General features: G+C 37.9%; 1 protein-coding gene across 6 annotated transcripts in view; it reads left to right on the top strand.

Moving 5' to 3' along the window:
* Nucleotides 1–4,201: 4,201 nt before the first annotated feature.
* KCNC2 (potassium voltage-gated channel subfamily C member 2) overlaps nucleotides 4,202–18,009 on the top strand; it is a 167,901-nt gene continuing 154,093 nt past the window's right edge. For 2 of the 6 annotated variants that reach the window (XM_008004047.3, XM_008004048.3), the window contains exons 1-2: nucleotides 4,202–4,839; nucleotides 6,045–6,750. In XM_008004047.3, coding sequence (XP_008002238.1) covers nucleotides 6,064–6,750 — 687 coding nt within the window. In that variant the 5' untranslated portion in view covers nucleotides 4,202–4,839; nucleotides 6,045–6,063. Of the gene's footprint in view, nucleotides 4,840–5,434; nucleotides 5,866–5,960; nucleotides 6,751–18,009 lie in introns of those variants that run through there. The other 4 variants (XM_008004046.3, XM_008004044.3, XM_008004045.3 and 1 more) reach the window with 3 other exon arrangements.

The following is an 18,009-nucleotide window of genomic DNA, read 5'->3' as shown; positions in this document are numbered from 1 at the left end:
GTGGATCCTCGAACAACATGGGTTTGAACTTGGCAGGCCCATTCATAAGTGGATTTTCTGTCACCTTTGCCGTCCCTGAGACAGTGAGACCAACTTTTTCTCTTGCCCCTTCTCCCCAGCCCACTTAATATTAAGATGGTTAAGATGAATACCTTTATGATTATTCACTTACACTTAATAAACAGTAAATAAATTTTTTATTCCCTATGATTTTATTGATAATATTTTTTCTCTAAGTTACTTTATAGCAAGAATATAATATATAATGCAGATAACATTCAAAATGTGTGTTAATTGACTGCCTTATTGGTAAGCCTTCTGGTCAACAGTAGGCTAGGAAAATTGTTAGAGGGTCAAAAGTTATACATAGATTTTCCACTGTGTGGGGATCAGTGCCCCTAATCTCTGTATTATTCAAGCATCTACTGTAATTAGTTTGGGTAGAAAAAGAGTGTATTGTGTAAATGTCATGGTGTCAATGTGTCCCCTCAAATTCACGTGTTGGAAACTTGATCCCCAGTGTGGCAGTGTTGGGAGGTGAGACTTGGGATGTTCTTAGGTTATGAGTGCACCACCTTCAATAAATAGAATAGTGCTGTTCTAAAAAATTTCAGGAGTGGGTTTTCTCTCTCTTCTGCAATGTGAAGACAAAGAATTTGTCCCTTTCTTGGCCTTCTGCCTTCCACCATCTAAGGATGCAATAAGAAGACCCATACCAGGTGTTGGCACTTTGATCTTGGTCTTCTTAGCTTCCAGAGCTTCCAGAGCTTCCAGAGCTGTGAGGGAATGCATTTCTGTTTTTAAAAATTACACAGTCTCAATTATTTTGTTATAGTAGCACAAATTGACTAAGACAAGGTACTAGCTCATTTACAGATGGTTAGTACATAATTATATACACATAAATATATACAAATATATATATTATTTGTTATAATACTTTATATATCAAATATAAAATATATATGTGTGTATATATGTGTATGTGTGTATATAATCCGGATAATCCTCTATTATGTCCTCTGAGTTGGCTCCTGATACTATTACTTATTGTACTGAAGAGGTGTGTGTGTGTGTGTGTGTGTGCGCGCACATGACTGAAATATCTATCTCTCACCACGATGTCAACTAGTTAAGACTTATTTTCATAGTATTAAGGTAGAGTTCCAAGAAAGAGAGAGGAAGGGAGAGAGAGAGAGAGAGACACAGAGAGAGAGAGAGAGAGAGAGAGAGAGAGAGAGAGAGAGAGAGCGAGCAAGAGTGAAGAATCATACCAGACCATTTGAAGCCTGGATTTGGAACTGGTACATCATCACTTCCATTCCATTCTATTGGCCAAAGTAAATTACAAAGACAGCACAGATTCAAGAGCTGGAGAAACAGACTTGAAGGGAGAAGTTGCAAAGTCACATTACAAAGGTCCAAATCTGTAGGGAGCAATGAAAAATTGTGATCATTCTTTAATCTACTGCAGAAGAATTTTGTGTATGAATATATTACTTTTTGAGAGTGAAGAATATTTTTAAAATCCTCACATTAGACTTTAGAAGAATTAAGTTGTTCAAATGCTAAACTTTTGCAAGTATGTCATTCTGACAGTCACAGTGTGCTTCATGAGATCAATTCACGTTTCTGATGGTGACGTAGTGCTTAGTTTCTGTAGCCTTTCTGTGATGCTGACTCAAGAATTATAAAGGAAGCAGCATTTTAGTTGCTTCCCTGCAAGGGGTAATGTCTGTACAGTTTTCTAAATCGTTGCTCCACACAGACCACAAAGGAAACCACAAATGTTTTCCTCCCTCAGTTTTCCATTGACATTTTTCAAAGCTTTGCTTTCTTTTCACTTTTATCTGAGTTTTACAGCAGGATCAGTAAAGTTCGTTGGCTGGAAGGGTTTTCTGTTCTCTCCTGTCTTATATAATGGAGTCTGGATATTTGTTTTAGGTTCTTCCCTTGTTCTATTGACCAGCAAAAAATAAAAGAGACTGTATTTTATTCCTTGCTTTGTGTATCAATTCTCCATTGACATGCACATCTCATCCTTTTATCTTCCCACATTCTTACTTTCAAACTTATCTGACATGTTCTCTAATTTCACATATAATCCTTTTTGAATCACAAGGAAAGTCTGAGTTCTTCGGAAAGATGATCCTCCTATCAATGTGATTATTTCTAGATAGCTTATATAACCTTGCACCCAAATCGACTCATTAGATCTTTGTTGTTCCATTTTCCTCCCCATGAGTACTTTGCATTATCTTTTCCTTTCTTTTTGATTTCTCTGTAGTTGTCTCATAATGCAACTAATATTATGAGACTAAAGGTTTTCATTACTGATTCCTGTCATCTGTATGAGTTATCTTTTTACAGTCTTGCAATTTAATGTGAACATTTTCTCCATTTAAATTCAAAGGGGGTAATTTATGTGAAGCATTTTCAACATAGTATGAGCTCAGTAAATATCTATTATTATTAATGCTTCTGTTGCTATTATAGTTGTTAATTTATTCTAAAGCAAACCACATTCCCCCTTTTCCCTACTGAATTTACATTAGCCAGTATAAGACATCATCTAGACAATGGAAGAATGACTGTTAGAAGGTGAGTATACTTTCTCTTTGTAATTTTTTCTGGCAACTGAAATTTATTATCATTATCATTTTTGGAAATACCTCAGTGATTGATAATTGTAAAAAATTAAAATAATTTTCATCACATTAAAGCCTTTTACATTTTTGTGTGTGTTAGTAACTCACATGCTGGGTTCACATTGTCTTTACACATTTACTGTCAAATTGTCAGTAATTTAAAAAATAAATGTATATATTACATTTTTTTGCATTTATTTTCTAGATATCAATGACCTTCCAAAGACCTTTTAGTTCTCTACTTTTAATGTGTCATAACAGATAGATGTTATTTGGTGAATTCACATTTTACTACCTGTCTTCCCACCCTCTATATTGCTAAAATTTTCTTATTAATAACTCATAAATCTTGCTCTTTCTAAGCCATAGTATCATATCAATACTTGTTTATCAAAGAGATATTCTTCCACAGAGGACCTGGTGTTTTCCCTACTGGGTGGGTGGACTTCAATTCTAACAAATTATGCCTGTAGAATAGTGTCTGCCTTCCTTCTCTTTCTTTCCTTCTTTCCTTCCTTCCTTCTTTCTTTCTTTCTTTCTTTCTTTCTTTCTTTCTTTCTTTCTTTCTTTCTTTCTTTCCTTCTTTCTTCTTCTTCTTCTTTCTTTTTCTTTCTTGGAGTATGCACACAGATACACACACACACGCACACACGCACATGATCTGTTTGGTGATGAGCCTGTTATAGGTTGAAGAGTGCCCTTTCCCCTCATAAAAGTTGTATTGGAGTCCTAACCTTCAGTACCTCAGAATGTAACCTTATATGGATATAGAATCTTTATAGAGATAGTGAAGTTGAAAAGGGGTCATTTAGGGTGGGCCCCAATCTAATATAACTGATATCCTTATAAAAAGAGGATGTTTGGACACAGAGACAGGTATGCATGGAGAGAAAATAGTCAGAAGAGGCACAAGAAGAAGATGTCTATTTATAAGCCAAGGAGAGAGGGCTGGAACATATTCTTCCTCCAAAACTCTTAGAAGAAGCCAACCCTAACAACATCTTAATTTTGTATTTGAAACTGGCAGAACCATGAGACAATATATTTCTGTTGTTTAAGCCACCCAGTTTGTTGTACTTTCTTATGGCAGCCCTAGCACACTAATACAAGGGGAAATGAAAACTTGAGAAAGGGTGAAATTGGCTTATTAGAGAATTACTTGGATACTTGGGTATCTGTGGCTTTTCTCTTCAGCTTCAGACAAAAAAAACAAAATGAAACAAAATAAAACAAACAAACAAACAAAAAAAACTGGAACTTGTACTTTGTAAAGCATTATCTTTCTGGGATAAACTTCTAAAACTTGTTTTCCTTTAGATAACAGTAGTGTGGTGGCTAGAGACGGACATTTGATTTGAAAAAGCAAGCCAGAGGCATGCATAAGACATAAGAAACAATATTTACTGTCACCTGTAAGTACACCTCTCTCTCCGGTCAGCTGTCATTGAGAAAAAAAAATGCAATTGGTTTTAGATTCTCTCACTTGTTGGGAGGGGTGGGGCATGGCAAGGGGTGGGGGGGAGAGAGAGGGTGTGGAGAGTAGGGTGTAAATAAGGCAGGCAGAAGCTCCAGAGAGGGAGGAGACAGAGCTTCACAGAAGAAAAATATGTGAACCTGGTTGGTACAACATAGCTTCTCCAGACCCACCCACCCTTTCCCCAGCTCTGTGCTTTGGCTGGCGGCGGGAGGTTGACAGCGAGTGGTGCTGAAGGGACAGCTCCAGCAGCGGCTGATTTGGGGGAGAAACAAAATCTGCAGATGGAATCAGAGCAGGGCGACTTCACCTTCAAGTGGTGAGCTCTCCTGACCTCCGGCCAGTCTCCGCTCCATTCACGGCCAGCCGATCTGCCCGCTCCCGGTGGGGTCGGGCAGTGCCGGCTGGACCCGCCCAGAGCTCCATGGTTTGCCCAACCCTGCGCGATGGTGACTCTGGGCGCGGAGGTTGGCGACTGGCAAATCCGCAGATCACAGAATGAAGGCGGGGAGCGCGGCTGGCGGCCGGCGGGGGCTTTGTCCCCCACCCCAGCGCCCAGAGAAGCGGCTCAATCACCTGAATCCGGAAAACGCCAACAAGTAGTTTCTCGTCGGAGAACGGCGGCTCAGCTGGGCGCCAAGACTCAGTCCTGCTGCCCAGAGAACCTCGTCCACTCGGAAACCAAAGCAAAACCACTTTTCTCTCGGTCTCCTTAAGGTATCTGGAAATGGGGGTGGGGGTGGTGAAAGGGGGCATTTCCTGGAAAGGGCTTGTTGACCCTGCAGGCAGGCATCCCCCCTGCTCCGCCTTTCCGCAATAGAAATGTAGAGATGAAGCCCTGGGGAGAGGTGGCTGGGAGGCTGGAAACAGGGACACTGCCAGCGAGACTTCCACATCAGGGACCCAGGGGGTGTGCCTCCAAGCAGCTTTTCCCCCGAGCCTCGCCCCTCCTAGAAAGCAAATCCCCCACCCTCCACCCCCTAAGGGTTTTGTTTTTCTTGGGAAGGGGGATGGGTGGGATGCACTGATCACTTCTTTTCTTAAAGATGGATCCTAGTTAGTTGTTTCCTTTTCCAAGTAATAATAATATCAACAACAACAATAATAATAACGTGAAAAGGAAATTGAATAAGGAAGTCAGTCAGAGGTCTCCTAGGTGAAAAGCAACAGCAGAGATTTCTTTTTTCTCTGACTTCTGCGTGGTCTTTTTGCATGGTCTGTGAGCAAGTGTAGAGGTGAACCTAGAACAGGTTGCGCAGAAGGCACTGCCTGAGCGCTAGGGAGTAGCGAGGGGTCTGGGGTTGACCTAGGGTGGGTGTGGAATAGGGGCTCTTCACAGGGTGGGGAGAGGGTGTGCTCTCACTCAACACTGTCAAGTTGCCTGAGGAAAACCCCTGCCTAAGGAAATTGTATCCAGGCTAGGGGAAGGGGAGAAAGAGGAGGGTCTTGGAGAGTGGGAGTGAGAAGCCAACCAGGGGAGGAGGAGAGAATGGGGCAAAGGAGGGGGAGAAAGTAGGCTTAGAGGGAGGGAGAGGGTGTTTGGGGAGGCTGAGAGGGGGTTAGGGGCTGGGAGCAGGTTGGACTTGAGAGGGAACAGAAAAGAGGAAGAGTGGAAGGTGAAAAGATGAAGGAGAAGAGAGCAGAGCCAAAAAAAGGAAAGCGAGAGGCAAGAGAAACGGTGTCATGAAAGGTCAAGAAAGACGTGGACTGCTGTCTCCATAGTTCTCTGGAAACCTGGGAAAGGTGTGATGCAAGAGGCGGGGACAACGCTGGACGCTGATCCCCTCCGGGGGAGGGTCCTTTGCCCCATGCCTGTCTGCCAACCCTGCATCCCGGGACTCGCTCTGGGTTGGTGGTGGGGGTCTTGGTGTGTCTTTGACGGCCAAGATCTTTAACTCGGCGCTGTGTTTGCCTTCCCCCAGTCATGTCTGAGTCACAGAGATGGGCAAGATCGAGAACAACGAGAGGGTGATCCTCAATGTCGGGGGTACCCGGCACGAAACCTACCGCAGCACCCTCAAGACCCTGCCTGGAACACGCCTGGCCCTTCTTGCCTCCTCCGAGCCCCCGGGCGACTGCTTGACCACGGCGGGCGACAAGCTGCAGCCGTCTCCACCTCCACTGTCGCCGCCGCCGAGACCGCCCCCGTTGTCCCCCGGGCCAGGCGGCTGCTTCGAGGGCGGTGCGGGCAACTGCAGTTCCCGCGGCGGCAGGGCCAGCGACCACCCCGGGGGCGGCCGCGAGTTCTTCTTCGACCGGCACCCGGGCGTCTTCGCCTATGTGCTCAACTACTACCGCACCGGCAAGCTGCACTGCCCCGCAGACGTGTGCGGGCCGCTCTTCGAGGAGGAGCTGGCCTTCTGGGGCATCGACGAGACCGACGTGGAGCCCTGCTGCTGGATGACCTACCGGCAGCACCGCGACGCCGAGGAGGCGCTGGACATCTTCGAGACCCCCGACCTCATTGGCGGCGACCCCGGCGACGACGAGGACCTGGCGGCCAAGAGGCTAGGCATCGAGGACGCGGCGGGGCTCGGGGGCCCAGACGGCAAATCTGGCCGCTGGAGGAGGCTGCAGCCCCGCATGTGGGCCCTCTTCGAAGACCCTTACTCGTCCAGAGCCGCCAGGGTAAGGCCAGAATCGACCCCTTCCCTGCTGCTTCAACTTCTCCCAACTCCCTCCCCAACTTTCTGTTCTTTTCCACCCCAGGGCCTCAGGGATGGGGGTAGAAGAGACCCGGGACTTCCTAGCGATGCGGTTAGAGGCTCATCCTTTGCAGGGTAAACCCAGGGACCCTGGCCACCATCCCACCCAGTACCATGTTTCTCCTCCTCTTCTCCCAACTCAAACGGATTTACTTTAGCAGATGGGACCTACAGGGCAAATGTCGACTTCTCTGTGCACGTCTTCTGGATCTTGTCCTGAAATGGGTATGAGGATTCATCTCGAATTTCTCCCTCACTCCTTTGTTCTAACTTTTCCTGTAGCTCAGATCTCTCTTCTGGCCCCCTGGTCATCCCTATTTGACATTTTCAGTTTGGCCCCTTCACATCTGACTCACCCAGAGCAGTGCTCAAATTAGGGATTGATTCTGAGGACAGAGGAAGGGGAAATGGAATATATCTATGTGACTGGGGAGATGGAGGGAGGAAAGATTTGCCAGGAGGTTTATTTTGTAAAGAGAATCTCCAGAACATTGTTTGGGCCTGTCACTTTCCAGGCGAGATGAATACTAGGATTGTTTCCGTGAGTTGACCAGAGAGCCCACTTACACAGGGAATTTTGAGCCTGGTCCCTTTCTCTTTGGGTTGTATCTCTGATCCTTACAGGTTGAACATACATTAACCCATTAACCACTTTGGTGATCCTAGTTCTCTAAATCTGAATAATTAAGATAGGAACAAACTTTATTTTAATTTTAATATTGTGATTCCAGCCTCAGTGTTCTTTTTTGGGTTCTAGTATAAATGACAGCTCAACTTTAATCCTTGACACTCCCAATTAATTCTTCAAAATCTCATGAAGAGATTATAAAAGTAACCAATAATGGTTTCTCTGGTGGAAAGGAAATAAAGACATATAAATAACCACAAATTACACAGTATGTGAACGGTTTTTAATTACATGTGAGAACAAAGTACTGCATTTGGTTAAATCTTTGCAACTGCATGTGTCTGGTTTGCTTCTGACACCCAGAAAACGCACCCCATGGGCAGAATGGGAATTCTCTCAACTTTACTTTGGCTCTATCTTCATTATTTTCTTCCTCTGTATGTCAGAAGTGTCTGCATCTGAGATGTTATGCAGCTATCTACTAATTTGTCAGAAGATGTGCTTCTGATAACACTTTGTAAGTCTGTGGATGTGTTTTGTTTTCAATGTGAAATAGAATATGAAAGAGATAATTTAAAGCATTGCTACTCTTTGAGATTTGGTATTTAAATGCATACATAAATTCTAGCATGCCTGCATACACATATTTGAACATAGAATTAATAGCTTCAACTTGGAAATCCTTCTTTTTTTTTTTTTTCTTTTTTTCAGGCCATGCCATAAATTCAACAACAGAGTTGGCATTCAGGGAAAAAAACAAACAAACAAACAAAAAAACACCAAAAAAAAAAAAAAAAAAAACTAAACCAACCAAACAAAACCACAAGTGCATATTTATTTAAATTAAACCACAGGCTCATGACCATTACATCTGTGCATCTGTGTTTCTTGGATTCTAGCTGAGTGTTATAGAGCTCTTTCCATTTGGTGGCTAAAAGGATAATCTGAATTTGTTTTCAGGCCCATCGTGTGATTCCTTTTTCCAGATAATGTGCTACAAAAGGACAGAATGTTTTATTATTTTTCCCTATGGTAACATAATACATTTTATTGTAGGCCAGATTGCATAGCAAAAACTTTTAGAAGGTGTTCAACTTTTATCATTGCCATGAAATTTGATTCTACAGATTATTAGTCAAAAGGATAAAGCATTGACTTGAAAATTGTGTGTTTAAAAAACATTTATTATGATATTTCATTATAATAATATTGAGGCTTTGATCTGCATCTGTTTTAGGAGAGAAAAGAATACACCAAAATTGAGACTGAAACAAGGTCAAAGAGCAAGTAGAAACAGAATCAGCTAAGAATCATAGACCTGAAAAATTTATTTGAGGTCCCTTTTAGTCAAGACCCTTTATATTGTAGATGAAGAAAATGAAGACTGCAGATGCTAAGTGATGGCCAAGGTTATACATCAAGTTAATAGCAAAGCCAAAATTATCCCAGAGGTCTCATGACTCTCTCTTCACGCCCTTTCTAACAAAACTACTGATTATAACTGGACTGGATTGTGAAATCTCTGCAGATCACATTGCTCTTGAGATTTAATGCGGCATAGGACATTCACTAGAATCCTAACTTTGAAAGGTCATCTATGAGTTTTAAAATATGTGTATTCCAGGACTTTCGCTCCTAGAATTTTTACCCTTTACCACCCAACAGTAGAATAAAAATATGGGACTTGAATTAACTTCTTAAAAAGAATCCTGTTTGAACTTTCCATTTTTATTGACCAGTCAGTGTTTAATGTTTGGCTTTCTTTTGTGGGTCTTGTCTTCAAGGAAATCTCTTTTCAAATTACTAGAGGTTGGCTAAAAAAAAAGTAATCGTAAGTCACCATTCTACTTAAAAGTGACTTAATATTTTTTCCTGAGTACTTTTAGTTAAGATGATAACCTGACAATGTTATCTGACTAGTTTGAAAAATAGACTTACATGTGGAGGCCACAAGTTGAAATTATATTTTGCATGGACACAATTTGAGAAAACATAAAACAATTATCAAATGGTTTGCTTCACTTGTCTTATTAACATGAGTCTCATTCTTAATAGAAGTATTTGAAGTTTTATAAACACTCTTACTTTTTAACATTAGCTCATCTTTTATTGAAATATTTGACATGAAAAATTTTAACTCTCTGAATTCCCTTTTCAACTCATTATACTTGTTTCACAATTTTCTTTTTTCTCCAATATTGAAAAGATTAGATCATTTATATAATAGATGTGCTTTGTTTGTAACTTTTATGATTTAAATGACAGACAAAAACAACGGTGATAGGAACTGAATAATTAATTGGATTTTGCAACCCTGCATTTTTGCCTTCTCTTTTGGTTGGCATGTCCCTCTCCTCTATGATTTTTAATTTATTAAGTAAATACATATTTGAGGGGTCTAAATTGTTCTATTTCAATTGGTAAATAAGTTTATATCTTATGCATTTAAGTTTTTTATTCTTAAGAATAGTATTCAAAAATAGAAGTTTATAAAAATTCAAATATAAGTTGTCATGGAAACCTGTTGTGGAGAAAATGAAATCAGGAAAATAATGAGAGGTTATTTTGTTGATACTAGTGAGTGATATTTACAAATAGTAAAAAGCAAGGATGCATACATATACTTGTAAAAATGTGATGCACTGTATATTTTCAATTTAATATGTAAGTGTTAGAAAAAGGTAAAGCTTCTATGTGCTTTCCCTTGAAGACTGTATCATATATAAGAGGACAGGCACTAGGCAGAAATTCCTTGATAGAGTTTCTAGATTTTTAGAAGTTTTTAAAAATGACATAAGGACAAAATACTAAAATAAAAGACAATTTTAAAGAATCTGTTTGGAATATTAAACAGCTGAGAGCCGTTATAAGTTTCTCTTTCTCTTCTTTCACTTACTTTTTAATAGGGTAGGGGAGATAATTGAATTCAGCTCTGTTTTAGAGTGTTGGCTCTTCCTTGGTGATTTATGCATATCTTTGATTACCTGATAGATCTTCTGTTTTTTACTTTTAAAGCACATTTTAGAAAAGAAAAAACAAAATAATAACTGCCATGGAACCCCACTTAAGATGTTGGCTTTTTGGTGTGTTTCTAGCTCTTTCACATACATTCCCCTGACCTTTATCTCATTTACCATTGTTGAAATACAGTATGGGTTGTATATCATGTACAATCCTTCTGAATCATACATGGGTTATGATAGTGAATCTCTACTTTTTTAAATCTTGAAAACATTCACGTTATTAGCATTATAGATTATTTCTACAGCATTGCTAAAACATACTCCTTAGAAGCCATTAACATGGAAATTTTAATTTCTAGCATTAGACTCAAATTTGCAAATATTTCATTTACTTTGTATGGGCCACTTTTTCCTCTTCCCCAAGCCACAAAACAAAACAAGAAAGAAATGATCTAAATAAATATTTGCTAGTATTAAATGTAGCACTTGATTTTTAAAAATTATAATAAGGTGTAGGAACAATTTGAATGATATATTAAGATTAAAGGAAGAAAATGTATTAAGTCTTGTTTGGTAAGAGTGGTTCTAATTAAATAATGGCTAAATATAGCTTGTCCATAAAATATTGTCAATTATTAAAATTTTAGAAAATTCATTTATTCAATGAATATTGATTATGTAGTCACTGTAGACTGGAAACTATGAAAAGTACTGGGAATGCATGGAGAAGATATAGTCCTTTGCCTTCAGTGAGCTCACCTCTCTATTAATAATAAAATGTTTCCTAAAGGCATTATCTATTATATAAAAAAAACAAGATTACGGCAAATAAAATTCTAGAGGTGTTAACAATGAATTTTCCTCAAAAAAAAAAAAAAAAAAAAAGATCCCACATAGGAATATTGCCTGACACATGCAGTAAAATATTCCTTTTAGAAATGAGGATGTTAAGGTATTATTGGTCTTTATTTTATTACAAAATATTAGGATCTTTAATTCTTTATTTTTCTGTTTTCATAATGACTTACAGGCTCTCTCCTTACAATATAATGAAGACTGTACTTATATCAAACGACAATTGAACTATTTGGGTGTGTGGCCAAGTTTATTTTATTATTTCCATTTAATTACAAGTCATGACCAACCACATGACAATGCATACTCAAACTTCATATTCCTCAAAAGAGTCTGCTATAATAGTACGGTGTGTTTGCACTTTCCACCTAAGCATTTAAGTGTCTTTTCACCTTTTCAGGGCCACTAGTTAAAAGGTTTATAAATAAATTTAATTTTATGCTTGTATTCTGAGCATTGGATAGAAGCAGAGAGTATCTGATTTAATTGATCACTAAAATAATCAAGTAAATTTAATTGCCAATTAAATATATATACTAGTAATATACACATGAGGTGACCTGATTTATGGCTGGACATTAGGTGTGCAAAAAATGAATGTACTTGGATAAATTAGGTATGACCTTTTTCTTTAATATTTTGCTAAGAGTTCATTTGTAGAACTGAGTTGACAAAATTAAATAAAAGACAAGGAAAGTTTTCATCTTTGTCAGTGAGCTTATTTTCAAAATAACTGAAAAGGAAGGTATAGATCAACCTTTTTATAGATTTCCCATTTGAAAATGTTTTTCATTACCATCAATTTTTACTACAACAAACAAAGTAAATGTGATTTTCAAGTCTTGTATTCTTTGAACTTCTGAGTCATATATTCTTTTTATTGTGGGAACCTTTAGAAATGTGTCTAAATAAAATAGTAATGAGCATTAAAGATAAACACAGATCTGTAGAAGAAAATATATAGTGGCAAAATAGTCCAAAAAATTATCATCAATATATTCCATAAACTTAATTCAATTCTGGTTGAAATATGAAGGGCTTTTCTTTATATTCATAAGAGCAGTCAAGATATTATTTTAAGACAGAAAAGCACTGCTTTTTTGCCTTCCATGTAGGTTGAGGAATGGTAGTAATCTTAACACTGTGTAGTCAATATTTTCTTGGAAAGTGAATAGAATGTGAGTGTTGGGAGGAGAACAGAGCAGGACTGGATATTACATGGAAAAAGAATTGAAAAACGATTGAGACCTACGAGACCTACGCTCCAGCACTGATTTCAACACTAGTTGTGTGACCTTGGAGAATTTACTTCATCTTCCTGAATCTTGATTTCCTTTGCTTTATTCTGAGAAATAAAACACAAACATTGAGATGACACATTGGACTAGATAGTGTCTAAAGTTCTTTTCAGCTCTAAAATGTTGAGGTTTGTAAGATAGTTATTGCTAAAGATTCTGGGGGCAAGAGGAAGGGACAACATGTTCATGCCCATTCTGATTGCACTCCAAGGACCATCACACTAATAAGGTAAACCAGAATCTTTTTTTGTTTTATTTTGTTTCAATTTTCATTTGTAACTTTCTGCCCTTTTTTTTCCCCTACAGCTGTTGGGTAGCTACTGCTGTGGTTACCATAGAAACAGGTTAGCTCCCAGCTTCCTGTTTCCATTGAAAACAGCTTTCTCTCAACCACATATTGATCTCAGGAAATCATTTTGCTGTGGCTCTGTCATGAAACCCATAAAGATGATCGGCTCTGTCATTTCTTAGGTCTAAGATTCAGTGCAGGTGTATATCCATCCACCTGCAAGGGTAACCGATTAGATAATCTCAGTCTTATTTTCACTTGAAAAGTATCTTGTCAACAACACCATGTTTTTCCCCTTTTCATATTTTATATAAAAGGGACAGTCTTATTCTCTTGAGGACTTACACTATGCCTAACACATTTAAGTGTTTACAAAATAGTGTCAAATTATTCAATTCTAATCTCTTTCATAACCCATTCTATCAGAATAGACATAGAAAATAGTGTGCTGTCTAGCACACTTCATAAGTTAAAATTATATTTTGTTCATAAAGTTCATATGTTCATTAAGATATATTTTAACGTGCTGACTAGTGAAGAGTATTTAAAATGAATGTGCATGTATAGTGTATAGTGCTCCATATTTCCCTGTTGAGAAAATATTTTTTCTATTTTAGTGTATATGTATCTACATAAAAAGAATATATATTCACTGTCATAATACAGATACATACCCAGGGAATATATTTATAAAATTTGCATGTGGGCAAGATATGGGATCGACTTGTGGGAATATAATTTAAAGTTTTGATTGAGAAGTGCGTGTATGCATGTTATTATGTGTGTCTAAAGTATATTTTATATTAGTGAATTTGGTGAAGAAATATGTGATAGACTTCTGGCGTTTATGCTGATTAGAATTGGAAGAAAATTGGCGATCATCTGGTACGATTGCCTCGATTCACAGAGGAGACAACTGACATGTTTCAGCCTTGACAAGTTAGTGACAATGGCAGGGCTAGTATTTAGATCTTGTGATTTCTGATTAAGTGTTCGTTCTATTCAATTTTGATTGCTTAGTTTATACTGTGTTTAACACTAAATACACAAATTTTAGCTGTTGGGAAGCAGCAAGACTGTTAGGAAGGATAGGCTCTGACCCCTTCCATGTCTTACTGTTCAACAATATCAGAAATTTGTCATTATTTTAGGGATTTGTCTTATTTTCAAGATTCCCTTCTAGTTGCAGTCTTCCATTGCTGCCTTCTCCACTAGTTTTACATGTTATTGTCTTACTTCCTTTAAAGCCTTAAAACTAACCTGCTTATGCACTTAACCTCCTTTTTCCCCTTCAGCTCATAACACCTCTGAGAAGACCTGCTGGAGCCTACCTCCCAAGCTGAGCCAGAAGATATAGATAATTAAGAAATAAGATACCTATTATTCCTTTGACCCTTTTGTGTATTTGTCTTTTATAATATGTTTTTCTACTCTTGTTCGATTTATTTATTTTTAATGCGACACTGGTTCAACCTATTGGCAATAGAATATCATCTTCTCAAATGTAAATAACCAGGTCATGGTGGGTTTTCCCAGGGATAACTGGTGAATTGAGGAGAAAAGCATTTAGAGCTATTGGAGATCTGCAAACAAAGTTAAATGTTGTTGTAAGGTCAGTAAATACAATACAGAAAAAACAATTTCCCTGAACATTCTTTAATGAACAGTAAGCCAAATATGGTGTGATGGGAATGTAAAGCAATGTTATAATTTGGGAGTGTCCCAGATAATACATTTTATAGAAATCAAAACAGAAGAACTTGGGGCAAAATGTTATGGATAACGTTGGGCAAAAATACTCCATAATTACTGCAATTACTTGACTGGAAGTCCAGTATTTTCCTGAAAGTTGATAATAATACCAACATCTTGCTAAACTGACACTTCCTCTATGTTGTATGTGTCCAGAAAATCTCATGCAGACACGTAAGTAGTGTCTTCTTCATTCTTTGTTTGAAGCCCCTGGTTGGTGTGCTATCAAAGCTTGGAGCTTTGCCATTCTTCAACAATATCTGACTGTGCTGTAGACATCTTTAAAAATTGGAGCAAAGGCAAAGATAGTCTTTCTCGATAGTTTTTTCTATAACTTAGTCTTAGCATTGAAAGGTGTTTTCCTTTGAGTTGTCTCTACGATGAAAGACCAAGATAGAAAAAATAATCAACTTTTGGTTGCATAAATTCTCTTATTTTATACCAACATTTTATCCAGGATTTTAAAATTGTTTAGTAAATAATAAAATGCAAAGACATCTTTTATAAAATGTAATGATTTAAGTAACATTGTTCATATATTCAAATAATATTAATTGACTCTGTAAGATTACATGTTTATAAATTATGTTTAAGCAAAAACTATTTGGATCAATATAAATTCATTTTTTTTGAGTTTTTTATCATTTTGGGCTCCTTGAAAGGGCCAGACATTATTCAGAATTTATGTAAAATTTGTGTCTATGCTTGCAAATTATAGAATAGAAATTCAGATATGGGGTTCTTGATTTTGGTGCTTTTAAGTTTATTGACTTAGGATTAAATGCTATTTGCTAAAAGTGAATATTGTATAATAACTGTGCCGGAAATGATGGCATAATAATCATTGCAGTAACAAGCTTCCTTACTGATGTTGATGTATTAATTTTTAGATAAAAGTAGCAAAACTGGTATTTAGGAAAGCATAACAATATAGTTATTACAGTTTGACTTATCATTTAAGTTGTTCTGCTTCTCTCTTTTAGGCTTCTTTTGGGAGCAATGAGAGGAATATTATGAGTTACTAGAATGCTCTAATGCAATCAAGTAGACTGAGTAGGAAATGGGCAGAATAGAACGTTAAATGGCCTTTGTCTGTACAAACAGAATCTAAACTAGCAGTTATCTTTAATTTTTTAAATATATTATAACTTTAGGTCTGAATGAACCTATCACTATCATCTAAAATAATTAGTGGATACATCAAAGTTGAGCAACTTTCATATTTGTATCATTTGCATGCTGTATACTTATGCTTAATTCCGAGGCACATAATGTTGACTGCAATTTAATACTTAGAGTGCAATGCTAGAAATATAGAATTTAAGCAAACTAACAGGATCAAACATATTTTAATGTATTATTAGGCTTTAATTACATTCAAAAATGATTAGACTTGATGCAAAAGCAGGGTTGTCTTTACTTAATTGCCTCATTTTTTTCCTATAAATTTACTGTTTAATTCTTGATTGTAGTATGTACATGCTATCAATTGCTAGATTTTTTTTAAATTTAGTGAATGTTTTAAAAAATTTGATTCTTTTTCAATTTTTTCATCTTGACTCAATTTATCTCTGATTTATCTATCATAGGTGATTTCTTAGTAACATTTGTTTTTTAGATGTAAGTGCAGTTGCCAGAGCACTCGACGTTGTACTTCAGTGCTGGGTTTCTTTATCAATATAGTCTTTTGTGTTTCCTCTACTTTGGCCTGCACTGATTGGATGATAAAGTAGCATGTTGTTGTCAGGGTTTGTACATTCTCCTTTAACTAAACAAACTGGGAGAGAAAAAAGTGTCAAAGTTTCTAATGCTTTTGAATCTCTTAGTTGACAACTATTGAATTTCAACTGTTGGCCAGAACTAGGTTATGTTCTAAGAATGCAAAATGCAAAATGGATTAAAATTTGGCACTTGCCTTCACGACACTTGTATTCAGTAGCAAAAGAAGAACTATAAATTCACAGTTATAGTGCACTAAGTGATATAGTAGAGATATTCATATAGTGTAGACACACAGGTTAAGGAGGAAACAAGTCTCCTATACGAAAGAGATGACAGTTTGGTTAACTCCCATAAGATAAGTAGGCATTTTCCAAAAATCAAGGGGAAGGTCAATGGAATAGTGAGCAAACATGAAGGCTTAACGGGGAATATCATGTCATGTAACACTGAATAATAAAAAAATCTGAAGGCATGAAACATGGCAAAGACAGAAGAACAGGCTTGAGAGAACAGGGAGGGTGGAAATTGGGAAGGAGGGGACCGCTGGGCTTATATATAAGATATCCTGCTTAGATGTAAGACTCTCAGTCCAGGACAGCAATAGACACTGTTTTATCAGTTTACTTAAACTTTGCAGTTCACAAATTTGGATGTGCCTATGAATCACCTAAGATGATGACTAAAATTATACAAATCAGGTCTCGCCCCAGAGATCCTAATTCAGTGGGATTTGGGTATGATTCAGATCAGGTGAATGTGTTTTGAGCACAGTTGGCTACTTGCTCACTGTGTGCCAGTACTCTGCTACGACTGCAGAGAAAACAAATACAATTGAACAACGAATTAAGAGAAAGATCAAGCTTAGACCAGTATTAGAACTGGTTACCTGTAGTCCAGTAGGATGTTAACAGGTGTTGTCTCTCAAAAGAGTTTCCTGGATGGAAGAATTTGGAAAAAAGTTAAAAATAAAGTTATATAGTTGTTTTTTTAATTGCATGTCTTAGAGTGAAGGAGTTAAGTAACTAACTGGCTGACTTCTGATAGTTGATTTTGAGATGGAAGCGAATTAGTGTATTAGTGTTAAGGACTTGATTGAATATGCTAAATGTGAATTCTGACTCAACAACTTGCTTGCTGTCTTTTCTTGAGGGAATTCTCTAAGCCTCCTTTTTTCTCATCTGGACCAGGGAGAAAATAATAGTGTCTGACTCAGCAGAGTGCTACGAGGAAAGACTGAGCACATTTATGTTAAGAATCCAGACCTGGTTCTAGAAATGTCGTTCGTATTATTGTTACTCTTAACATTATCATTGCTATTATTCTTTTTTTTAATTTTTTTATTTTTTTTATTTTTTTGAGACGGAGTCTCACTCTGTCGCCCAGGCTGGAGTGCAGTGGCCAGATCTAGGCTCACCGCAAGCTCCGCCTCCCGGGTTCACGTCATTCTCCTGGCTCAGCCTTGCGGAGTAGCTGGGACTACAGGCGCCCGCCATTTCGCCCACCGAGTTTTTTTTTTTTTGTATTTTTTTTTTTTTTTTTAGTAGAGACGGGGTTTCACCGTGTTAGCCAGGATGGTCTCGGTTTCCTGACCTCGTGATCCGCCAGTCTCGGCCTCCCAAAGTGCTGGGATTACAGACTTGAGCCACTGGGCCCGGGACGTTATTATTCTTTGAGG

Source organism: Chlorocebus sabaeus, chromosome 11 (genome assembly GCF_047675955.1).
Source record: "Chlorocebus sabaeus isolate Y175 chromosome 11, mChlSab1.0.hap1, whole genome shotgun sequence".
NCBI lineage: Eukaryota > Metazoa > Chordata > Mammalia > Primates > Cercopithecidae > Chlorocebus > Chlorocebus sabaeus.
This window is presented reverse-complemented; position numbering and strand designations above follow the sequence as displayed.